The 26,845-nt window shown below is 41.6% G+C and overlaps 1 protein-coding gene and 1 long non-coding RNA gene across 2 annotated transcripts in view; one reads left to right on the forward strand and one right to left on the reverse strand.

The window, feature by feature from the left end:
• The window catches only part of LOC141514932 (uncharacterized), a 237,193-nt gene that overhangs the window by 31,046 nt on the left and 179,302 nt on the right, over positions 1-26,845 (forward strand). The window lies entirely within an intron of this gene.
• On the reverse strand, positions 11,359-11,889 carry LOC141511676 (BBSome-interacting protein 1-like). The gene has a single exon (XM_074220775.1). The coding sequence runs from the start codon at positions 11,569-11,571 to the stop codon at positions 11,359-11,361; it is 213 nt and encodes a 70-aa protein (XP_074076876.1). The 5' UTR covers positions 11,572-11,889.

Genomic DNA, 26,845 nt, shown 5'->3' on the forward strand with positions numbered 1-26,845 from the left:
GAAGGGACTCATAGCTGAGATAAATGTGTGGGAAGAAGGGACTCCCTTGGCCCCAGAGCAGCTCTCCTAAACTAGGAAATGATACCATAGCCACTGGCTCAAGGTAAGGTTTGTGCATCTAAAAGGTTTGCCCCCAAATTGGGCTCCCTTGGCCCCAGAGCAGCTCTCCTAAACGAGGAAATGATTTAAGGTTTGTGCAGCTAAAAAGTTTGCCCCCAAATTGGACTCGCTTGGCCCCGGAGCACCTCTCCTAAACGAGGAAATGATATCATAGCCACTGGCTCAAGGTAAGGTTTGTGCAGCTAAAAGGTTTGCCCCCAAATTGGACTCGCTTGGCCCCAGAGCACCTCTCCTAAACGAGGAAATGATATCATAGCCACTGGCTCAAGGTAAGGTTTGTGCAGCTAAAAGGTTTGCCCCCAAATTGGACTCGTTTGGCCTCGGAGAACCTCTCCTAAACGAGGAAATGATATCATAGCCACTGGCTCAAGGTAAGGTTTGTGCATCTAAAAGGTTTGCCCCCAAATTGGACTCCCTTGGCCCCAGAGCAGCTCTCCTAAACGAGGAAATGATTTAAGGTTTGTGCAGCTAAAAGGTTTGCCCCCAAATTGGACTCGCTTGGCCCCGGAGCACCTCTCCTAAACGAGGAAATGATATCATAGCCACTGGCTCAAGGTAAGGTTTGTGCAGCTAAAAGGTTTGCCCCCAAATTGGACTCGTTTGGCCTCGGAGAACCTCTCCTAAACGAGGAAATGATATCATAGACACTGGCTCAAGGTAAGATTTGTGCAGCTAAAAGGTTTGCCCCCAAATTGGACTCGCTTGGTCCCAGAGCACCTCTCCTAAACGAGGAAATGATATAGCCACTGGCTCAAGGTAAGATTTGTGCAGCTAAAAGGTTTGCCCCCAAATTGGACTCGCTTGGTCCCAGAGCACCTCTCCTAAACGAGGAAATGATATCATAGCCACTGGCTTAAGGTAAGGTTTGTGCAGCTAAAAGGTTTGCCCCCAAATTGGACTCGTTTGGCCTCGGAGAACCTCTCCTAAACGAGGAAATGATATCATAGCCACTGGCTTAAGGTAAGGTTTGTGCAGCTAAAAGGTTTGCCCCCAAATTGGACTCGTTTGGCCTCGGAGAACCTCTCCTAAACGAGGAAATGATATCATAGACACTGGCTCAAGGTAAGGTTTGTGCAGCTAAAAGGTTTGCCCCCAAATTGGACTCGTTTGGCCTCGGAGAACCTCTCCTAAACGAGGAAATGATATCATAGACACTGGCTCAAGGTAAGGTTTGTGCAGCTAAAAGGTTTGCCCCCAAATTGGACTAGCTTGGTCCCAGAGCACCTCTCCTAAACGAGGAAATGATATCATAGACACTGGCCCAAGGTAAGGTTTGTGCAGCTAAAAGGTTTGCCCCCAAATTGGACTCACTTGGTCCCAGAGCACCTCTCCGAAACGAGGAAATGATATCATAGCCACTGGCTCAAGGTAAGGTTTGTGCAGCTAAAAGGTTTGCCCCCAAATTGGACTCACTTGGCCCCAGAGCACCTCTCCGAAACGAGGAAATGATATCATAGCCACTGGCTCAAGGTAAGGTTTGTGCAGCTAAAAGGTTTGCCCCCAAATTGGACTCACTTGGCCCCAGAGCACCTCTCCGAAACGAGGAAATGATATCATAGCCACTGGCTCAAGGTAAGGTTTGTGCAGCTAAAAGGTTTGCCCCCAAATTGGACTCGCTTGGTCCCGGAGCACCTCTCCTAAACGAGGAAATGATATCATAGACACTGGCTCAAGGTAAGATTTGTGCAGCTAAAAGATTTGCCCCCAAATTGGACTCGCTTGGTCCCAGAGCACCTCTCCTAAACGAGGAAATGATATCATAGCCACTGGCTCAAGGTAAGGTTTGTGCAGCTAAAAGGTTTGCCCCCAAATTGGACTCGTTTGGTCCCAGAGCACCTCTCCGAAACGAGGAAATGATATCATAGCCACTGGCTTAAGGTAAGGTTTGTGCAGCTAAAAGGTTTGCCCCCAAATTGGACTCGTTTGGCCTCGGAGAACCTCTCCGAAACGAGGAAATGATATCGTAGACACTGGCTCAAGGTAAGATTTGTGCAGCTAAAAGATTTGCCCCCAAATTGGACTCGCTTGGTCCCAGAGCACCTCTCCTAAACGAGGAAATGATATCATAGCCACTGGCTTAAGGTAAGGTTTGTGCAGCTAAAAGGTTTGCCCCCAAATTGGACTCGTTTGGTCCCAGAGCACCTCTCCGAAACGAGGAAATGATATCATAGCCACTGGCTTAAGGTAAGGTTTGTGCAGCTAAAAGGTTTGCCCCCAAATTGGACTCGCTTGGTCCCAGAGCACCTCTCCTAAACGAGGAAATGATATCATAGACACTGGCTCAAGGTAAGGTTTGTGCAGCTAAAAGATTTGCCCCCAAATTGGACTCGCTTGGTCCCAGAGCACCTCTCCTAAACGAGGAAATGATATCATAGCCACTGGCTTAAGGTAAGGTTTGTGCAGCTAAAAGGTTTGCCCCCAAATTGGACTCGCTTGGTCCCAGAGCACCTCTCCTAAACGAGGAAATGCATAGCCACTGGCTCAAGGTAAGGTTTGTGCAGCTAAAAGGTTTGCCCTCAAATTGGACTCGTTTGGTCCCAGAGCACCTCTCCTAAACGAGGAAATGATATCATAGCCACTGGCTTAAGGTAAGGTTTGTGCAGCTAAAAGGTTTGCCCCCAAATTGGACTCGTTTGGCCTCGGAGAACCTCTCCTAAACGAGGAAATATCATAGCCACTGGCTTAAGGTAAGGTTTGTGCAGCTAAAAGGTTTGCCCTCAAATTGGACTCGCTTGGTCCCAGAGCACCTCTCCTAAAGGAGGAAATGATATCATAGACACTGGCTTAAGGTAAGGTTTGTGCAGCTAAAAGGTTTGCCCCCAAATTGGACTAGCTTGGTCCCAGAGCACCTCTCCGAAGCGAGGAAATGATATCATAGCCACTGGCTTAAGGTAAGGTTTGTGCAGCTAAAAGGTTTGCCCCCAAATTGGACTCGCTTGGTCCCAGAGCACCTCTCCTAAACGAGGAAATGCATAGCCACTGGCTCAAGGTAAGGTTTGTGCAGCTAAAAGATTTGCCCCCAAATTGGACTCGCTTGGTCCCAGAGCACCTCTCCTAAACGAGGAAATGATATCATAGCCACTGGCTTAAGGTAAGATTTGTGCAGCTAAAAGGTTTGCCCCCAAATTGGACTCGTTTGGCCTCGGAGAACCTCTCCTAAACGAGGAAATGATATCATAGCCACTGGCTTAAGGTAAGGTTTGTGCAGCTAAAAGGTTTGCCCCCAAATTGGACTCGCTTGGTCCCAGAGCACCTCTCCTAAACGAGGAAATGATATCATAGCCACTGGCTTAAGGTAAGGTTTGTGCAGCTAGCTAAAAGGTTTGCCCCCAAATTCCACTATCAGGATATGGAGAAAAGAAAGAGACATTACCAGAGCAGAAATGAGTGGGTGAATAATGGCAGCTCTTGCTTAGATAAGACCTTCAGTTAACAAAGAGCTTTTCTTCACAACAACCTTGTGAGGTAGGTCATGAAAACGTTTTTCATCACTTTAGAAATGAGGAAGCTGAGCCTTAAGAGAGGGGAAGTAATTTACTTATGATCACATAACTAATAAACAATAGAGCCAGAACTCCTAAAGAGTGAGAAATCAGTTGCTACAGACCAAAGAAGTCTATTTTCACTTAAAATCACACATACATAAAATTTATTTTATGTTTTTCCTTATGTCTTTTCCTCCTTTAAATCTGATGATTCTTTCACAACATGACTATTATGGAAATATGTTAAATATGATTGTATATGAATAATCTATATTAGGGTAGAAAAATGTGTAACTCAAAGCCTTACCAAAAAATGTTGAAAACTAAGTGGAAAAAAAAGAAAAATCACTTTTAAGAAAGTTATAAAATCAACTAGTTCACTGCCTTTATTTTTACAAGTGAATAAACTGAGGCTCAGAGAATGACTTGTCTAAAGTTATAAAGTCAGAGTTTGAGCATAGTACTTGTGACCTGAAGACAAATCTATCATTGGGGGAAAAAATGGGTTTAGAATTTGAAGACCTGTATTCAAATCCCAGTTCTGCAGCTCACTGCGTGTGATTGTCCTAACCTCACTCACCCTGGCTCTCCTTATTAACATAAAGACCCTAGAAATCCTTGTCATTCACAGACAAATTGGAGAGGGAAGAGGCCTTCTCAAGGTGAACACTGTTAAAGATGGGATCCCAGAGAAAGGCATGGCATGGATATTATCTGAGGCAAGCACAGATCTGTTACCTGTCATACTAAGTCTTTCCTTCCCTAAATTTGTGTGATGCAATGGTAGGAGTTTCATGTTCCTGTTCAATCTTATTGCAATTGTTGCACCGTACACTTACTTGCAGTATAATTGTCCATTTCCACATTGATGGACCAAGAGGAATATCGAGGGAATCCACAAGGTTTTTCACCCCCAGCCTAGGCTCCATTCCCTGATCACATTTGTATCAGGTTCAAGAACAACATCAAGTTCCAGATGAAGGCTATCTAAAACTCCTAGCTTCAGCCCCTACCCCACCCTGGCTGGTCTCTTGTTCTTCTTGCTCTCTTCTGGAGGATCCTGCTCATCAGAAATTTCTCTTATCTGGATGATAATGTTCCCACCAGCAGAAGACGGGGTTATTGAACACGCCTTCAAAAATATTCCTCTCCCCATGGATTTTTTGGGCACTGATTTCATTGAAGAGCTGCATTAGCACAAAGGCATTAAATACAATGGTATAATGTTGGGAGGGTGGGGCGTTTAGGTTGGCATTCCTCCCACTGTTGATGTCAAAGAACTTTTCACCTGGGTATGGGGAGACAGATTAAGGTTGGGAGTGGGGTTAGGGGAAACCATGGGAACATAGGTCCCCAATCCTCAAAAAAAACAAATGGCCTTGCCTTCTCCCCCAAAGTCTTGGGCTTCCTTTCCTCACTCCTGCCCTGGCTCACCAACAAAGAGAAGGGTGAAGACAATGACCAGCTGATAAGATTGCATGGCGGAGTATCTTTTCTTCATTGTCCTGGAGATCAGTGATTATCCTGGCCATTAGATTTTCCAGCAGCAATGTCTCCAAGGGTGGTTCAATAGCCAGGGCCAGGGAGGCAAAAGCATCCAAAGGTCAGGTTCACCCACAACATCTGCACAGCTTTCAGTGGGGAATCCTAGCAGGAAGAGGAGGAATTGTTTTCTTTTTAGTTTTTTCCATAAATCTTCCTGCACTCTTCAGCCCCATTCTTCCTTATATCTCAACTCCCTGTCAAAGTATAATAATTTTTTCAAAACTATATTCCTGGTAAAAGATTGATTTCTTTAGAGATATTTCTTTCAGTCATCTTGCCATAAATTGAGAAATTAAGGCTCCTGGAAGTTAATATTTTTCCCTTCTCTGTTTTTGCATAAATATTTCCCCTCTTTCCCAGTTCAAGTATGTCATTAAAGACATCCACCTATTGGGTTAGAGGGTAAATCTCAGAGAAGAAAACTTCATTTCTAACCTATATTTTCTGTCAATCTTGTTTTATCCCTATATTTTAAGGCTTTTTTCAGTTTTAGGGTTCACATCACTTAAACAGAATCAGCTCTGGAATTTGGCAGTAGGAGACCTAGAAGCAAGTTTTGGCCCTAACACTTCCTAGTTGGTGATGATAAGCAAAGGCATTTGTGACTCTAATGAAACTCCATTTGCCATTTCCATGTAAGATGGGATTGATATTTTTTGGAATGCCTTCATTATATGTTTTCACATCATTGGTATGTGGTGGCTATAAAGTGGTCAGTCATAATAATTCGTGTTTCTAATTTCTGGAGTTCTCAAAGACACTTGAAGAATGAGCAGATATCACAGCTGTGACCTGGGCTTCTCCTTTGCCCTATAAGCTTAGTGCTCTCCTTGATCCTTCTCAGCTGTCACACTTCCCTATTTCCCAGCCATCTTTTGACTCATCTTCCAGACTGGGCTCCCTCACTGTACCTGGATGATACAGGTCCCAAAGAAGGCCACAATCACAACACTGACAGTGAGCTGGAACTGTAGGAACTTGGAAATGCTATCATAGACATTTCAACCCCACATCACTGCCTTAACAATACTGGAAAAGTTGTCATCTGTTAGAAATGTTGTCGGACACCTCCTTTGCCACACCTTTGCCTGCAATGCCCTGTGTGGAATTGGAGAGATCAAAATGAGGATCTGGAATGAGACCACCTACTTCTGGGCAGTTAGGACTCTTGGTGGAATTGAAAACACACCTGACTTAGCATGATCATGACGACAGGAGCTTCAGGTTACCTTTAAATTTCATTGCATTGTTGCCCTCTGTACTTAGTTGCAAGATAATTTTCCATTTCCACCATGATGGACCAAGACAAAAGAGGTTTTTCACCCTAGTGTAAGCCTCATGCACTGATCACATCCATAATTTCCCTCCAAGCTCTGACATTCTATAATCTATAGGCTCAGAGTACTGAGGATCTAAGACAATGCAACTCAGTACAAAGAGCACTAGATTTGAAGGACTTCAGGTTCCCATCCCAACAAACACTTGCTAGTTGAGTGACTTTGTCACTTCCACTGTGTAAAATGATGGGGTTGAACTCTATGGCCTCTAAATTCCTTTTCCGCCCTAAATCTATGACCCAGAAACCCTTTAAGAGACTATAGAACCAAGGGCAGCTAGATGGCATAGTGGATAGAGCACTGGCAAGAGGAGACAAAAGAGAATCAAATGTTCCTGGCATTCCTGTGACTTTCCTAGCAGACTAGCTGGCTAGTCACTTCCAGACTGCAAGACATTTTCCTTGTTTCAAGGGCAGTGACGGATGAGGAGAAAGAAGAGTAATGGCTTACTCCCATAGATATATTTTCTGGTCAGTTCTGGAGCAGGGCTTTCATTCTTTGGATTAAGGGGAATATCTCTTGTCTACTAGTGAGAATTTCTCTTCTCCAAAAGGTTGTTTCTCTTTAAGACTTGTTAGGTACGTGTATGGCACAATACCCCACTCATGCTTTCATATTACCTAATGTCAAACTCAGTCTTCATATGGTCTGTTCAGGTTGAATTTATTGTAGTGCTGCTGAAAGAATTCCTGACTTGGGAACAGAGAACCTGTATTTGAATTCTGACTCTGCCACTTAGTAGTAATGTGACCACAGGCAAGCCACTTTAGCTTTCCTGTTTTGCCCAGGAATTTTGAAATTCCTTTCACTTATATAATTAAAACCTAGAGTCAGTGGAGACCATTAGAGGTGTAGCCACTATGCATGGCGATGCCATTGACAAAGAGGATCAGGTTATTTTTTGTGTTGCCTTTTGGGCACAAATCCAAATTGCTCTCCAGAAAGGTTTGGATGAGTTGGATGACACAATGTATAGTGTCCCAGATTTCCCACATCCCTTCCAACATTGATCATTGGCCTATCTGGTCATATTGGCCAGTCTGAGAGTTGTGAGGTGGTACCTCACAGATGTTTTAATTTGTGTTTCTCTGATTAGTGATTTAGAGAAATTTTTCATGACTATGAATTGCTTTGATCTCATCTGTAAATTGCCTTTGCATATCCTTTGACCAAAAATTTGTCAATTGAGGAATGGCTTGTCTTTTAAAAAAAATTCAAATCAGTTCTCTATATTTTAGAAATGAGTCCTTTGCCAGAAATACTAGTCATTAAAATTGTTAACCAAGATCAAAAGAAATGTAGTAAATTGGGAAACAGTGGTTTTGTCTGTATAGAAGCTTTTTAATTTAATGTAATCAATATTGTCTAGTTTATTTTTAATGGTGTTCTCCATCTCTTCCTTGGTCATAAACTGATTCCCTTTCCATAAATCTGAACTTCTTGATCTCCTAGCTTTCTCATATTGCTTTTTATGTCTAGATCCTGTATCCATTTTGATCCTATCTTGGTGGTGTGAGGTGTTGGTTTAATCCAAGTTTCTGCCATACTAACTTCCAATTTTCCCAACAGTTTATCGAAGAGAGTTTTTTTATTCCAATAGCTGGACTCTGAGTTTATCAAACAGAAGATTACTATAATCAGTTCATGGTTTTGTACCTAGTCTAATCCACTGGTCCACCACCACTCTCTTTCTTAGCCAATACCAGACAGTTTTGATGACTGATGCTTTCAAAATGTTTTCTGGTAGGCCGAAGCAAACCTTTTGAATTGTTTTCCATTAAAGCCCTGGAGATTCTTGACTTTTTTCATTCTCCATGTGAATTTACTTGCAATTTTAACTCATTAAAGTAACATTTTGAATTTTGATTGGTAAGGCACTAAAGAAGTAGTTCAATTTTGGTAGAATTGCCATTTTTATTATATTTGCTCGGCCTATCCATGGGCAGTTGATATTTGTCCAGTTTTTTAAATCTGATTTTTTGTTAGAAGTGTTTTGTAATTGTTTTCAAAAAGTTTCTGAGTCTGCCTTGACAGGTAGCTCCCAAGTATTTTATACTTTTTTTAAATTTTTTTTTTTGTTTTTTGCAAGGCAAATGGGGTTAAGTGGCTTGCCCAAGGCCGAACAGCTAGGTAATAAGTGTCTGAGACTGGATTTAAACCCAGGTTCCTGACTCCAGGGCCGGTGCTTTATCCACTTCACCACCTAGCCGGCCCTATTTTATAATTTCTGAAGTTACTTTGGATGGGATTTCTCTTTCTAGCTTTTTCTGTTCCATCTTGCTAGTCATATATAGAAATGTTGAGGATTTATGAATGTTCTTTTATACCCTGTGACTTGCTCATGGATCTAGTACAGTTAATAACTCAGGTCTCCCTGAGTGTAGGCCCTGTGACACTGGCACTTGGAAAAAAGAAAACTTGTGATCAGGGTCTTTCCCTACCTTTACCACTATCCCCCCATCACTAATATTCTCTGGGCATTTCATCTGCCTTTTCCTCTGATTTTTTAAGCCCTCAGACACACATACACACACACACACATATACATACACAGAGACAAACACAAATACACAAACAAACAGACAATACCCAGCTGGTCTCTCCCTTGAATAGGAACTCATCTTTATGCTTTAATTTCCCTTTACCACCGCCCCGCCCCAAATAAGGATGAGACAGCCTAGCAGTGGATGCACAATATCCTCAGGGGCCCTGACCTGCCTGGCCCTCCAGCTATGTGATGGCTCTTCAGGATGCAGAGGACTCTGGGGCCCAATCACAGTTCTCTCCATTTGATTGGTGAGTTGAAGGTTCTGGCAGTTACTGGCTGTTAAAGACATGGGGGAGGGGTCTGTCTTAAGAGATCATAAGAGAATCCAGAAGAAGGAGAGAGTCCATTTAGACACTTGAGTCAGAGATAGGTAGGCTGGGACAATATAGATAAAATGTCTATCAATTTATATATGCATTTACAAAAGGGGGAGATGGAAAATGAGTTAGTCTCAACTGCTTTGGAATGAGCACACCTAGGAGTTCTCCACAAATCCACTCAGTAATTCAGTCATAGGAAATTCCATGCTATGTGTAGGGAAAGAGGGTCCTGGAAGTCAGGAGACCTTAGGGTAGAAGCTCCAGCTCTGTCAAGTACTAACCCTATGTACCAACAGAAGTCATTTCACCACTGGGTCAGAGTTTATGGCTCTGCAAAAGAAGATTAAAATATGTAGCTTTCCTATTTTTAAGGTTGTTGTGAAGAAAATACTTTGTAAACTGAAGAGGCATAGATAAATGTAGTCTTTTATAATGATAAACATTCTTTTTTCCTCACAGAGACAGACAAAGTAGCAGGCCTCTCCAAACACAAAAGCTAAAAGTTGACTGTGGAGTAGAAGCCAAACCACCTCAAGCTCATTCCTGAAGGCAGGCAGCTATATTTTTCTGTGGGAGATGATGCCACACTGCAATAGGTTAAATTGAAAACTGCTTCCCCCTGACAGAGGGGGATCCCTTAGATCAGACACTGAGGAAGGAAGCCTTGAAACCTTACATCTTCAAAAAAAAGCCAAGAGTCAAAGGACCTGGCCCCTAATTAAGAACAAGATGGGAGAATATTTCATTAGCCTTAAAAGGATCTTAAGGGACATTTGCCCTTCTTTCAGTCAGGCCCCTTCTGGTAGGCAGGCAGGTAATCTCCCACCTCTCAACAACAGACACCCTTTGCCTTCTTTCTCCAAATTGTGGGGGAACTCTACCCACACAAGGTTCTTGGGGTTTGCAGAGTGTTTTTCCTCCCCACCCCCAGACAAGTAGTTTCTTTTCTGGGATTTTCTATGTGTGTACAATTGGGGTGTATGAAAGAAAAGCTTCTGGATCATTTTCTTCAGCAAAAATAGCAGTCACTTTTTAAAGGGCAAACTGGAGTTTATCTTTCTTTGCCACTATAATATGGATGTAAATTCTTACCCCCATTTTACAGATATGGAAACAGACTCTGAAGGGTGACCCAAGATTCCAAAGATGATAATCTAGCATCAAAGTCTCTCAGATCTGCTTGTTTCTCTACTGACCTGGGCTGCCTCTCCTATTGGGGATCTTGGAATCATCTAAGCTATGTTAAACTTCAGATGTTTGATTTTGAAGGAGCCTTCAGGGGACTTTGGGATTGGTGGCAGATTGGAATGTCTGAACAGAGTTGGTGCCCATGCCTCAAACCTCCTTCCTACAGACTACTAAGATCAGTCATGCTATAGAATCAGGTTCACTTTAACTCTTCTTTCAAAGTTTGTGTCCAGGTTGGAACAGAAGGCAGTAGACCATCATTTGGGCTCTTAAATTGAGCTCTTGAACCTTTCAGAGGGGTTTGAATGTTAGTGCTCACCCTAATGGACCAAGGATTGCATTCTGGATTTAGAAGATAAAATGATTCCAGCCCTGGCTCTGGGGACAGTCATATCCATATTTTTAAAGGTCCCCAGGTTACATTTTTTTTTAGATTTTTGCAAGGCAAATGGGGTTAAGTGGCTTGGCCAAGGCCATACACCTAGGTAATTATTAAGTGTCTGATGCCAGATTTTAACTCAGGTACTCCTGACTCGAGGGCCGGTGCTCTGTCTACTGCACCACTCTGCCACCCCTCTCTCTAGTGTTATTAGGAATGGGTGCTGTATTTTGTCAAAAGCTTTTTTTTAGCATCTATTGATATAATCATATGATTTTTTTTATAAAAGCTTAAATTTATTTTGTTCTTTTGATGACTTATATTTGTCCCCTTATTTTAAATGAATTTTGACTTTAATAAAAATCAAAAGTTTAGCAAACAAATGTGAATTACTTTGAAACACTATCAAGTAAAAGTTACAAAATTGATGAATGAATCACTCCTTGGTTTGGTGCTGTTCCTTTTCTGTCATTTCCTGTTGGCAAATAGTTTTTTGTGCTGTTTGCTGCATTTTCTCTAATTTTTCAAGAGTCAGAGATTTTAGTGGCAGAAGTTTGGGTTTGCATAGCACCATTGTGGCCACATCTTCTACAGACAACTGCCCTAATTTGGGAAGGACTTCCCCGAACATTGATTTCACTTCAGCCATATCAGAACTGCTGTTATGTTGCACTTTTATTTTCCCCTAATTGTGCAGAAAGTAAGAACCGGAGATATCTGGCAGCTCTCCAGAGCTGAAGTGCAAAGAGGTTGATCTGCAGTTTTGTACTAGGAAATGGAAGAATTGCCCATTCAACAGATCCAGTGTATATCTGGCTTGAGGTTATGTACTGGGGCTCAGGTCTGTCTTGGCTCAGGGCACCCCCGGGGGTGGAGGGGCCCTTCGGCCACTCTCCACACCAATCATATGATTTCTGATAGGTTTGTTATTGATAAAATACTAATTGTTTTCCTAATATTGAACCAACCCTGCAGTCTTGGGATAAATCCTCCTTGTTCATAATGTATTATCCTAGTTTTAACTTGTATTTTTTTGCTAAAACTTATTTAACAAGAAGTATGCCTGCCTACAAATCTTATCTCATCTGGGCCTCTCACATTAACTTGGGAGGTCTGATTTCCTCAATTTTACAGAGGCACAGAGAGTTTACAACGACTTGCTCATGGATCTAGTACAGTTAATAACTCAGGTCTCCCTGAGTGTAGGCCCTGTGACACTGGCACTTGGAAAAAAGAAAACTTGTGATCCGGCTCTTTCCCTCCCTTTACCACTATCCCCCATCACTAATATTCTCTGGGCATTTCATCTGCCTTTTCCTCTGATTTTTAAGCCCTCAGACACACACAGACACACACACTACCCATCTGGTCTCTCCCCTTTGGAGGGTCTAAATAAAGGGTCTATGTACAGCTTCATTATCAGTCCTTGAATAGGAACTCATCTTTATGCTTTAATTTCCCTTTACCACTGCCCCGCCCCCAACAAGGATGAGACAGCCTAGCAGTGGATGCACAATATCCTCAGGGGCCCTGACCTGCCTGGCCCTCCAGCTATGTGATGGCTCTTCAGGATGCAGAGGACTCTGGGGCCCAATCACAGTTCTCTCCATTTGATTGGTGAGTTGAAGGTTTTGGCAGTTACTGGCTGTTAAAGATATGGGGGAGGGGTCTGTCTTAAGAGATCATAAGAGAATCCAGAAGAAGGAGAGAGTCCATTTGGACACTTATGAGTCAGAGATAGGTAGTCTGGGACAATATAGATAAAATGTCTATCAATTTAGATATGCATTTACAAAAGGGGGAGATGGAGAATGAGTTAGTCTCAACTGCTTTGGAATGAGCACACCTAGGAGTTCTCCACAAATCCACTCAGTAATTCAATCATAGGAAATTCCATGCTATGTGTAGGGAAAGAGGGTCCTGGAAGTCAGGAGACCTTAGGGTAGAAGCTCCAGCTCTGTCAAATACTAACCCTATATACTAACAGAAGTCATTTCACCACTGGGTCAGAGTTTATGGCTCTGCAAAAGAAGATTAATATATGTAGCTTTCCTATTTTTAAGGTGGTTGTGAAGAAAATACTTTGTAAACTGAAGAGGCATAGATAAATGTAGTCTTTTATAATGATAAACATTCTTTTTTCCTCACAGAGAGAGACAAAGTAGCAGGCCTCCCCAAACACAAAAGCTAAAAGTTGACTGTGGAGTAGAAGCCAAACCACCTCAAGCTCATTCCTGAAGGCAGGCAGCTATATTTTTCTGTGGGAGATGATGCCACACTGCAATAGGTTAAATTGAAAACTGCTTCCCTCTGACAGAAGGGGACCCTTAGATCAGACACTGAGGAAAGAAGCCTTGTTTACATTACATCTTCAGAAAAAAGCCAAGAGTCAAAGGACCTGGCGCCTAATTAAGAACAAGATGGGAGAATATTTAGCCTTAAAAGGATCTTAAGGGACAAAGAATATTTGCCCTTCTTTCAGTCAGGCCCCTTCTGGTAGGCAGGCAGGTAATCTCCCACCTCTCAACAACAGACACCCTTTGCCTTCTTTCTCCAAATTGTGGGGGAACTCTACCCACACAAGGTTCTTGGGGTTTACAGAGTGTTTTTCCTCCCCACCCCCAGACAATTGGTTTCTTTTCTGGAATTTTCTATGTGTGTACAATTGGGGTATATGAAAGAAAAGCTTCTGGATCATTTTCTTCAGCAAAAATAGCAGCATATGGATGTAAATTCTTACCCCCATTTTACAGATATGGAAACTGAGACTCTGAGGGGTGACCCAAGGTTCCAAAGATGATAATCTAGCATCAAAGTCTCTCAGATCTGCTTGTTTCTACTGACCTGGGCTGCCTCTCCTATTGGGGATCTTGGAATCATCTAAACTATGTTAAACTTCAGATGTTTGATTTTGAAGGAGCCTTCAGGGGACTTTGGGATTGGAGGCAGATTGGAATGTTTGAATAGAGTTGGTGCCCATGCCTCAAACCTCCTTCCTACAGACTACTAAGATCAGTCATGCTATAGACTCAGGTTCAGTTTAACACTTCTTTCAAAGTTTGTGTCCAGGTTGGAACAGAAGTCAGTAGACCATCATTTGGGCTCTTAAATTGAGCTCTTGAACCTTTCAGAGGGTTTTGAATGTTAGTGCTCACCCTAATGGACCAAGGATTGGATTCTGGATTTAGAAGAGAAAATGGTTCCATCCCTAGCTCTGGGGACAGCCATATCCAAATTTTTAAAGGTCCCCTGGTCACATTTTTTTTTAGGTTTTTGCAAGGGAAATGGGGTTAAGTGGCTTGCCCAAGGCCACACAGCTAAGTGTCTGAGATGGGATTTGAACCCAGGTACTCCTGACTCCGGGGCTGGTTCTTTATCCACTATGTCACCTAGCTGCCCCCGCCCCCCACCCGTGGTTGCATTTCAGCAAAATTTTGGATTACATTTCCCATCCCATCAAGTAGGAAAGAGACAATCTTGCCTTTCCACAACCTCCTAGGTAAGGAGGAAGATAGAGATGAATGAGATCTTGGAGTTGGGCAAGAGGCTTTAAGCTCTTGGAAGAAAACTCATAAAGTGCAAAATCATTTATTTATTTAAAGTTTTTGCAAGGCAGACGGGGTTAAAGTGGCTTGCCCAAGGCCACACAGCTAGGTAATTATTAAATGTCTGAGACCGGATTTGAAGCCAGGTACTCCTGACTCCAGGGCTGGTGCTTTATCCACTAAGCCACCTAGCCGCCCAGAAAGTGCAAAATTAAATCAACTTATTTAATTGAGTGATAAGGTGAGAAAAAAGTTCACATCTGTTATCTGACCATCATCATAGAATCCTGTGACCTTTAATTTTTCATCACCTGGAGATTTCCCTGTCTTCTAGCCCACAACCATCCACCCATCTTCACTCAAAGCTAAAGGCATGAGGAATTCCCAATCTCCCTTACCGCTGGTAATCAATCACAAGGGAAATATGGGCCCATAAAGAAAAGAAATTGAGGCAATAAAGGAGAGAAAATCAGTTTACATTCCAGACAATATTACTTGAGAGTTCATACTCTAGAAAAGGTAGGGTTTATTCCCATTGGCACCAGTTTCTAACTATCTTGCATTCATGTGTTAAGAACAGAGGTTATATTCCTTCCTTGCTCCAAAACAAAAACATACAAACACACAAGCATGAAAGGGTCAGTCTATACCTGAAGCTTTTCTTTAGTGCATCCACCTTGCTTTTCTTTACTGCACCCACCTTGGAAATTCTATAAAACAACCCACCCCCTTCATACTCTCAGGAAGATGCCATCTCTAAGTTCCAGTACCTTCCGGATCACTCATGCAGGGTGTGTGTAGAGAGGAGAGTGGAATAGAGAAGGAAAAAAATTGTGAGAAAATTGTCTGTGTCCCAGTCTGACCACGAGTCTATGGTGGACTTGTCCCCTATTATTTAGGTAGCTAGTGGAAGCCAAGGCTCAGAAAGATTTGCAGGCCAATATTGAACTGTAGAAACTTCTCTTTAGGCATTCTGGGCAGCAGAGTGCTATCACTCTGTCAACTCACTCAGAGAATGATGGTCTGAGAGTTCTATACAGCTGCCTCATTGGTGAGGCCTCTATTGTAATTAGGCAACTACCAAAAGAGTAATAATTTTCAGTTTTAGACTCAAAGGAAGTCCCAAACAAGCATTATTATCTGCTGGTCCCTGGGAAGAGAGGGAGGAGGCAAGGCTGCCATTAATCATTCTGAGAGAAGTAGCCTCTCAACTCCCATTTCTGTCACCACTCCACCTGTTTGGAAAATACTTCATCTTGGGGCACCTAGGTGGCATAGTGGGAAAAGTGCCAGCCCTGGAATCAGGAGGACCTGAGTTGAAATAGAGCCTTAGACACTTGATAATCACCTAGCTGTGTGACCTTGGGCCAGTCACTTAACTCCATTGCCTTGCAAAAACAAAAAAAGAAAATATCTCACCCTCTTCCCTCTAAAGAAGAACAGACTGAAACACAGCATTTTGCACATCTATGCTCACATACTACATCCTATGAAGAAAGTAAGATACTCTTATCCCTCTTTACAAAGAAGATACTAAAAGCCTTAGAGTTTAAAGATCTTGACAAGGTTACTTGCATAAGAATCAACATAAGAAGTCAGGACTCTTGACAGTTCCCCATTTCCTGCCACCAATTCTGCCACCAGTCTAATGTTGTTCTTACTGTGCAGGTTTCCTACCCTCAATCTGATAAGATCTCAGTCTAGGAATATGCAGATATCTCCTCCTTTTAGTAAAGATGTTCAATAAATATTAAGCAAATGCTATTTAAAAAGACAGTGATCCCCAAGGGCTTGGAATCTGGAACTACCCCTGTCAAGGACCTTACAGTCTTAAGATATTAAAGCTTTTCTGCTATTACTAGGCAAAAAAAGGCAAGACATGGTCTTTCTTATACCCTCCTCTCCCCACAGGCATGCAAATATGCCTAGGTTCATCTAAAATTAGGTCATTTAGCGAAAACTTCATTTTCCATAGGAAAGTGAGTCTTCCTCAGGTTAAGTGATGTCTTGAAGGTCCTATAGGTAGAAAGACAAGGAAGGTCAGAATACAACTCTTCCCATTCCAGGGCCTAGGCACTCTCCAGGATAACAGTATATACTTCCTCACCATTTCCAATGTTAGGTCTATTACCATATACCAGAAATAAGGGACCACTGCATTTCATAGGACTTGGAGCTAGACAGGACATCAGAGGTCATCTAGCCCAACCCTCTCAATTTACAAATGAGGACACTGGAGATAAGAGCAGGGAGTGAGCTGTCCAAGCTTATACAACTAATAAAAACTAACAAAAAGTTAGGATTGCACCTCGGTTCTTGGAAGTCCAACTCCAGTGTTCTTATTACTAAAACCCTCTGCTATTTGAAGCAATCAAAACATTAAACAGTAGTTCACAATCCTGGCCTAGACCAATTGAGTCCTTTCATTGTTTTAGGGGCTAAACCTTTTTCTTCCTTTCAAAGGACTCTTTCCTAGACTGGAGAAGGACAAAGGTAACTTCACAGTTTGGTGCATAGGCCTATTTTCCTCCTGCAAAACCCTTTCCCTATTTTTCTCCCTAATGTTTCCAAGTTCACTTTTGAAATCCGGGAAAGTTCCATTGATGACCACTATCTCCATCTACCACACTCATCTACCTCACTTTCCCTACCAGAAGGTTATTGAATCTGATTAAGATTAGAGGTGGAAATGTGACTGGATGTAGGAAGAGAGCTAGGGCTCCAGGCTGATGTAGTGCTGCAGACAAACCTTCCTGGAATAGTAAACATTTATTTTCCACCTCTGGCCTCCCAGCAGCAGGCACTTTGGGGTGGGAGGGGAGTTGGTAGAGGAGAGAGCAGTAGAACCTGCAGTCTTTCCTCCTACTCATCATCCCTCTTCGTTCGACCTGGAACCCCTGTAGGAGCAAGTTGGACATATCCCTGAAAAGCTCCAGGTCATCAGATACCTGATGATCTGTCTGGATACCAGTATCTTTGCCATATTGAGCACCAAGAAGGAAGGAAGGAAGAAAAGTAATAAGCCCAAGCCAGAGAGATGGCTCTCTTCTTTGGGGCTGCCCCATCTCCATTTCTTTGTCTTATTTGTGCCCTTTATAGAGCTCTGCCCTCTAACAGGTATGACCCCTCATCCTGATCTCTAGACACTTTTACCTTAATTTGGGCAGGAAGAAGAAAGAGGAGGAAAAAGAAAGTCCAAAGAGAAACTTGTGGAGATGTTGAAAGACATACATAATCCCCTAGAGTATTCTAAACACCAGGGTCTCCTTGCTCTTTCTGTAATTCCAGAAAAGGTAGATTCCATGGAAAAGGAGAACAAGTCTTTCTCTTGACATTCAACAGGGTAGCTTGTTCCTAAGCTGTTGTTTGGAGATTCCAGAGGTTCATTCTTCTGGGCATTTTTACAATTGTACAGAGAAGACCTTCCTGAGGATAGGAAGTTTATAACCTCACTTTCTGCTCTTGTCTCATTGCTTCTGACCTAAATTGTCACCTAACTCTGAAATGACTTCTTCTGTTCTTATGTCTGCTCTGCTTTGGTATTGGAATTGTAGGGTTCAAAATCTGCTCCTTACTGCACCAGGAGAGACATCCCTTTAACCCATTTCCTACCTGTGTGGGATCCTAGGAAGATAATATCTGATACTTCATCTCTTGGGGTCTTAGGGGAAGAAGAATGAAAATGGTAGGGATAAGCTCTTCCTGCTCTAAAAGATGATGAATGGTTGTACAATGCAACCCATGTCCCTCCTAGGCTACTTTCAAATCTTGGAGGTACATAGGAAAGCCTTCGAACCAAAAGCAAGAACTCAGCCATAAAGGAGTTATTATTGTGGATAATTGGCTTTTCCCAGATCCAGTAGGGATAGTTCCCCCCTCCCCCCATTTTGGAGAATAAATGGCAAAAACTAAATGTTGCCTAACTCATGGATTCAATCTCTGACAATTCGCAAATCTACCAACCAGTCTAACCTCTCACTTACCTTTAATTTCACATTTCCACTTAGCTATTGGACATCTCAAAATGGATGTCACATTGATATCTTAAGCTATGTCCAAAATTGAACTCAAAAGTTTTCTCTCTTATTTTTCCTATTATTGTTGAGGGTACCACCATCATCCCAGTCACCCAGGCTCCTCAACTCCTCATTCACTTTGATTCCCCTTCTATTCCAGTCTTTTGACAATGCCTGCTGATAGGATCTTCATAGGATCTCTGCTTTCTCCTTTTTTCCTCTGATACTGCCAGCACCCTGGTGAAAATTGAAATCATCTCAAGACTGGACTTATTAGAAAAAACCTGACATTTGGTTTCCCTGCTTAAAGTCTCTTCTACTCCAGTTCAGTCAACATTCAAAATGATCTTAAAAGGATAAATCTGACCAAGTCACCCATTTCTTCTCTCTCAACAATCTCCAACTGCTCCCCATCATCTCAAGGACCAAACATAAAATCTTTTTGTTGGCATTCAAGCCATTCATAACATGTTCCCTCCAACTACCAACCTTTCCAATCATTTCACATCTTATAGAACCTCTCCCACCATTCCCTCCACATACTTTGCCATTCTGAGATGAAGAGGGCTTGTACTTTTATTGCCATGGTTGACTTCCAAACTAGATACTGCTTTCACAGTGCAGTTTGAAAGAGTCATTATTCTGTGATGTTTACTTCTGATCATCTTTGCTATCCTTCTCTACTCCCTACTCTGGTCTTGGGCAGGAAAACTGACATAGGCCAGGATAGAAAAGAACATTCCTGACATCACCCCAAATAGGTGATATTATCAATAATAACAGTGCTCATTAGGGTAAATTCTCAACTTTGTATAGAGGAGGGAGTAGGGTCAAAGAGTATTTTCTTCTCTGATTAAATTGTTCTAATCAGTGAAAGAATTCTTCCTTCCCAGAAGGCAATCTAAAGGATTCCAGCAGAGGGGGGAGTGCTACTCCTTTTAGAGGGGTCCTGGAAATCTAAGAGGAGGGTAGATATGAGTGGAAAGGAGGAGAGAAGGAAGGACTGCTGCTCCTTTACTGTACCAGGAGAGGCATCCCTTCCTTTAATCTGTTGTACTCTTTACAAGGGATGCACTAAGGTGGTTTTCATTATAATTTTTCTTCCGGAAGGGTATGATTTCTCTCTCATCACATTTAAATTAGATCAATGTAGACCATGGAAATAATGTAAAGATAAACAGACTACCTTCAGAGGGGGCTGGATGGTGGGAAGCAAGATTAGGGGGAAAATTGTAAAACTCAAAATAAAATCTTTCTTAAAAAATTATAATTATAATGAGTTTTACATTGGCTTCACAGGCTGCAAAAAGTGTCAATGTCATCTATCTTTCAAACCTTTGTGGCTGTCTAATCTTTCTTTTTCTGAACCCCGATGGGGTGGAGGGTGTGGTTTTGCATGAAGAAGAGAACAGTAGAAGGAATCTTCCATTGAACAGATGAAGTAAGGTGGGACCTAGTGAGATTGAGTGACTTGAATGTTGCCTCACTCCACTTTGGCATGGCAAGAGTCAGGGGAAAGTCTCCAGTTACTCAGAGGGTTAGAATAAAACTGAACATAAGTTTTGCTAGAGGGAGGACCTTGTGAAATGGCTATGGGATGGTCTACATTTTCAGGAGAATCTCTGAGGGACCCTTGCTGTACATTCAAAAAGTCCCATCTTGGAAAACTTTGCTCATTCAAGCGCTGAATTGAAGATGTAGACTTTGTAGAATTTCTCCTCCAGTATCTCATTCCTTATTGCCTCGTACTCATATTTCAGATCTTTGATCTAAGACAGTAAGCCACACTCGATCTTGTAAGCCCTCCTTCTTTCTCTGGAGGCTGAGAAAGAAATACCATGGAGGTTAAATGAGAAGTCCTAAATCAAGGCAAGATGGGATAAAAGGGAATCAAATGTGCCCAGAATTCCAGTGACTTTCCTAGCAGCCCAGCTGGCTAGTCACTTCCCAATTGTATGACATTTTGTTTCAAGTGCAGTGAGGGATGAGGACAAAGAAGAGTAATGGCCCAATACCCTGGACATATTGTCTTCCAGCTCTGGGAAAGGTCTTTCATTCTTTAGATCAAGGGGAATATCTAGTGTCTGCTGACAAGACTTTCTGTGTTCTATACACAAGTATCTCTGCCTGTAAAGATTGTTTGTTTGAGACTTGATAGGTACCTATAGGGACCAAGACACCATTCATGCTTCCATATTTCCTAATCCTAAGCCATTAGAGTTGATATGCTATGCTCAGGGGAGAATTATTTTAATGTAGCAGAAAGAATTCTGGACTCCGCCACTTACTAGAAATGTGACCTCAGGTAAGTCAGTTAACCTTTCATACTCTTCTCAGGGAATCTGACTTTCCCTTCTCCTAAAACCTAGAGTCACCAGAGAGCATATCCAGAGTTTGGTGGTGTAGTCACTGTGGATAGTGATGCCATTGACAAGGGGGATCAGGATATTGGGTTCAATGACTTCTGGGCTACTGACTGTCTTGTAGCAAGTGCCACCTATTTGGACCTGCAACACTATTGTGCGGTTCAAGGTCAGCATGCCTTTCTTGCCTCAACAATTGAATGATGCATTCCCCATAGTTTCACAGGCATCCTATTTACACACGTGGTTGTTATCCTTCATCTTTTTCTGCCAGAAGAAAAGAATTCTGTGAATTGGTATAAGCTTCTCCAATTAAAGTCTGATTCCCTCTTCTCCCATTTACCAATGTCATTCTCTGAATAAAAACTAAACTGTAGATGAATTTTGCGGCTTTGGTACAAATTCAAATTTTTGATGGAATCCAAAGTCACCTTTACTTCACAAAGTAAATGGTGTAGGACATCTGTGCTGTATCTTCTTGTGTTTATACAGATATTTGAGTTCTGTTTAACACTTTCTTTTAGTTCTTATATTTAAAATGAACACAAAGTTCTTCAATCAGTATCATAATGTGATAAGAAATCGTGGGACTTTATTAATAATCCTTTATAGCTATGTCAGGTGACTAATAATCCTTTATAGCTATGTCAGGTGACTGAGTGAGATCATTAAGCTCATCTGCATCCTTCTGCACCCTCAAAATACATGAAAGTACTGTAAAATAAAATATACTTAAAATAACTATGACTACCATTTGTCCAGCAATTTAAGGTTTTCACAACACTTCAGTTTCATTATTTTATATTGTTGTCCACCTGCTGAGGAGGCCCTCCTTCTTTCTCTGGAGGTTGAAAATGAAATAGCATGGAGGCTATATGGAAGTCCTCAATCATGGCAAGAGGTGACAAAAGGGAATCAAATGTTTCTGGCATTCCTGTGACTTTCCTAGCAGCCCAGCTGGCTAGTCCCTTCCAGTCTGTATGATATTTTATTTGTTTCCAGGACAGTGAGGGATAAGGAGAAAGAAGAGTAATGGCCTGTTCCCTTAGATATATTTTCTGGCCACTTCTCGAGCAGGGCTTTCATTCTTTGGATTAAGGGGAATATCTCTTGTCTACTAGTGAGACTTTCACTTCCCCAAAAGGATTTTTCTTTTTAAGACTCGTTAGGTATGTGTATGGCACAATACCCTACTTTTGCTTCCATATTACCTAATGTCAAACTCATAGTCTTCATATGGTCTGTTCAGGCTGAATTTATTGTAGTGCTGCTGAAAGAATTCCTGATTTGTGAACATAGAGAACATGTGTTTGAATGCTGACTCTGCCACTTCCTAGTAATGTGACCACAGGCACGCCACTTTAGCTTTCCTGCTTTGCCCAGGAATTTCAAAATTCCCTTTGCCTATACAATTAAATCCTTTGGTCAGTGGAGACCATTGGAGGTATAACCACTGTGGATGGCGATGCCATTGACAAGGAGGATCAGGTTATTGGGTGCAATGACACCTGGTCTAGGGAATGTCTTGAGAGTCCTCTATGTAGATCTTCAGCTCTGTCTTGTGGTTCAAGTTCTGTGTGCCTTCCTTTTCTGAGCAGATGGCCTTCACATTCCTCATAGTTTCCCAGATAGCCAGGTGATGCATGAGATTATAATCCTCCATCAGTTTGTGATTGTAGAAAAGAATAGTGAGAATTGGCAGGAACTTCTTCAAATCAGAGTAGAACCAATTTAAACTGTACTCTCTGCTCTTCCATATACCAATCTCTTTCTCTGAAGAAAACAAAGCTAAGAAGAATTTTGTAGGTTTGGTGCAAAATCAAAATCTTTGCAAGATATTGAAATGATGACTAAATTGTTTTTCAATAAATGTTCTGAGGCAAAATGAAGTGTCCATGTTCTCTCTCCTGAATGAATCGTTTCTAGCTCAAGCTCTTGTGTCTATCTAATCTTACTTTCATTTTCCTGTACCCTGATGGAGTTGATGGTTTGGTTTTGGTTGGAGAAGGGAACAGTAGGAGTACACTCTCCATTGAGCAGATGAAATTGGGGAAGGTCTCGTGAGATTCACTGATTTGAATTGTGCCACACACTATTTTAGCCTGGAGAGAATCTGGGGAAAGTCTTCACCTGCCCAAAGGGATAGTATAAAACTGCATGGAACTTGTACGAGGAAGGGCCTTACGACATGTTCTATGGGATGGGCAAGTTTTGCAGGGGAATCTCTGAGGCCCCCTTTAAGTTCAAAAAGTCCCATTGTGGTTCAAAAAGTCCCATTGTGATTCTTTTTTTTTTTTTTGGCAAGGCAAATGGGGTTAAGTGGCTTGCCCAAGGCCACACAGCTAGGTAATTAAGTGTCTGAGACCGGATTTGAACCCAGGTACTCCTGACTCCAAGGCTGGTGCTTTATCCACTATGCCACCTAGCTGCCCCATTGTGATTCTTGAAAACTGTGCTCATTGATTTACATGTTGAACTGAGGTTGTAGACTTTGTAGAATTACTCCTCTGGTGTCTTATACCTTATTGCCTGGTGATCACATTTCAGACCTTTTTTAAATTTTATTTTTATTAATGGTATTTGAGTGTTACAATTTTCCCCCCCAGTCTTACTTCCTTCCCCCCACCCCACCCCCATGGAAAGCAATCTGTCAAGTCTTTACTTTGTTTCCATGTTGTACCTTGATCCAAATTGGGTGTGATGAGAGAGAAATCATATCCTTAAAGAAGAGACAAGTAGTCTAAGAGGTCACAAGATCAGACAATTAAATAATCTGTATTTTTCTAAATTAAGGGAATAGTCCTTGAACTTTGTCCAAACTCCACATCTCCTTTTCTGGAAACAGCTGGCACTTTCCTTTGCAGACAGCCCAAAATTGTTACTGCTTGTTGCACTGATGGGATGAGTGGGTCCTTCAAGTTTGATTATCACTCCTATGTTGCTGTTAGGATATACAGTATTTTTCTGGTTCTACTCATCTCACTCAACATAAGTTCATGCAAATCCCTCCAGGCTTCCCTGAAATCTCGTCCCTCCTGATTTCTAATAGAACAGTAGTGTTCCATGAAATACATATACCACAGTTTGCTAGGCCATTCCCCACTTGAAAGACATTTACTTGATTTCCAATTCTTTGCCACCACAAATAGGGCTGCTATAAATATTTTTTGACAAGTGATGTTTTTACCCTTTTTCATCATCTCTTCAGGATATAGACCCAGTAGTGGTATTGCACATTTTTGTTGCCCTTTGAGCATAGTTCCAAATAGCTCTCCAGAAAGGCTAGATGAGTTCACAGTTCCCCCAACAGTGTAATAGTGTCCCAGATTTCCCACAACCCTTCCAACAATTATCATTATCCTTTCTGGTCATATTGGCCAATCTGAGAGGTGTGAGGTGGTACCTCAGAGAAGCTTTAATTTGCATTTCTCTAATAATTAATGATTTAGAGCATTTTTTCATATGGCTATGGATTGCTTTGATCTCCTCATCTGTAAATTGCCTTTGCATATCCTTTGACCATTTGTCAATTGGGGAATGGCTTTGTTTTAAAAATATGACTCAATTCTCTGTACATTTTAGGAATGAGTCCTTTGCTAGAATCATTAGTTGTAAAGATTGTTTCCCAATTTACTACATTCCTTTTGATCTTAGTTACAGTGGTTTTATCTGTGCAAAAGCTCTTTAATTTAATGTAATCGATATCATCTAATTGGTTTTTGGTGATGTTCTCCAACTTTTCCTTAGTCATAAACTGCTCCCCCTTTCCATAGGTCTGACAGGTAAACTAGTCATTGATCTGGTCTAATCTAAGTTTCTTCCTTAGTAACTTCCAATTATCCCAGCAGTTTTTATCAAAGAGGGAGATTTTATCCCAATGGCTGGACTCTGGGTTTATCAAACAATAGATCACTATAATCATCTCCTGCTTTTATACCTAGTCTATTCCACTGGTCCACCATTTTATTTCTTAGCCAATACTAAACAGTTTTGATGACTGATGCTTTATAATTTTAGATCAGGTAGGGCTAAGCCACCTTCTTTTGTACTTTTTTTTTCATTAAGCTCCTGGCAATTCTTGACTTTTTAGTTCTCCATATGATTTTACTTACAATTTTTTCTACCTCATTAGTTTTTTTTGGAATTTTGATTGGTAGAGCACTCCACTTGGTATTTTCTAGTAAGAAGAGGTCCCTGTTGCTTGCCTTCATTTTTGCTTTCTATTCCCAGTCCCCACCCTTACTAATTAGAGGGCTTAAAATAATATTTATGCTTCATTTTTTTTTTCCTGAAGAAGACCATGACAACAGGGGAGTGCTACCAGGGCAAACACATGAACTGGATTTCACTGAGGGGTGCTGTGCTAAGCCTCACTTTCTCTTTCAGAGCCATCTGGGTCCAGTGGCCAGATATGGATCAGACTGACTGGAGATGATCCTGGATATGAGGCAATTAGGGTTAAGTGACTTGACCAAGGTCACCACAGTAAGTGGCAAGTGTCTGAGGTCAAATTCAAACTCCAGTCCTCCTGAATTCAAGGCCAGTGCTCTATCCACTGGACCATCTTGTTGCCTCTGTGGGAGGACTTAGGAATCTACAGAACCCAGGCTTAATCATTCAGGAAGCAGCTTTATTGTAGGCTCTACATGAAAGCAAAAAAAGCTGAACCTTGCTGTACATGGGTAGGCTGAAGCCTAGGAGTAAAACATGGTAGTTAGTCCTTTTAGGTGGAAGCCTTTTATGCCAAGCCAATGTTCTCTTGTACTGAAGGCACTGCCTAGTGCAAAAACAAGAACTTTCAATGAGGATGGTAAAGCCAAAGTGAAGGAAAGTCATCCACAGGCTACAACTTAGTCATTGACTGTTTAACATCCAATGTCTTCTAATTTTTGGAACGGGAACTCTTTGAGAATCAGATTACAGATAGTATTAGCAGTGAGCAAGACTGTAGAAAATAGGGGTGGCTAGGTGGCACAGTGAATAGAGCCTTGGAGTCAGGAGTACCTGGGTTCAAATCTGACCTCAGACAATTAATTACCTAGCCGTGTGGCCTTGGGCAAGCCACTTAACCTCATTGCCTTGAAAAATCTTAAAAAAAAAAAAGACTGTAGAAAATTGGAGACAGTGTCTTTGATTCTATTGACAGTTCAGGAGAATCTAATCTACTCTCATCCATGTTCCTTACACATCTATCAAACTGAACTACTTTTTTTTGTTTGTTTTTGAAAGATTTTATTTACCTTGAATTTTACAATTTTCCCCACTAAACTTGCTTCCCCCCCCACCTCCACAGAAGGCAGTTTGTTAGTCTTTACATTGTTTCCATGGTATACACTGATCTAAGTTGAATGTTATGAGAGATAAATCATATCCTTAAGGCAGAAACAAAGTAAGAGATATAGCAGAATTACATTAATTAAACGTAATAGTCTTTGATCTTTGTTCAAACTCCACAAAGCTATCTCAGTATACAGATGGCATTGTCCATCACAGATAGCCCAAAATTGTGCCTGATTGTTGCCCTTGTGGTTTTGAACAAGTCCATCAAGGTTGATCATCACTCCCATATTGCTGTTAGGGTATACAATGTTTTTCTGGTTCTGCTCATCTCACTCAGCTTTAATTCATGCAAATCCTTCCAGGTTTCCCTGAATTTCCATCCCTCCTGGTTTCTAATTGAACAATAGTGTTCCTTCACATGCATATACCAAAGTTGATTAAGCCATTCCCCAATTGATGGGCATTCCCTCAGTTTCCATTTCTTTGCCCCCACAGAGCTGCTATGAACATTTTTTTGTACAAGTGATGTTTTTACCCTTTTTCATCATCATCATCTCTTCAGGGTATAGGCCCAATAGTGGTATTGCTGAATCAACAGGTATGCTCATTTTTGTTGCCTTTTGGGCATAAATCCAAATTGCTCTCCAGAAAGGTTGGATAAGTTGGATGATACAATGTATTAATGCCCCAGATTTCCCACATTCCTTCCAACCTTGATC

Source organism: Macrotis lagotis, chromosome 2 (assembly GCF_037893015.1).
Source record: "Macrotis lagotis isolate mMagLag1 chromosome 2, bilby.v1.9.chrom.fasta, whole genome shotgun sequence".
NCBI lineage: Eukaryota > Metazoa > Chordata > Mammalia > Peramelemorphia > Peramelidae > Macrotis > Macrotis lagotis.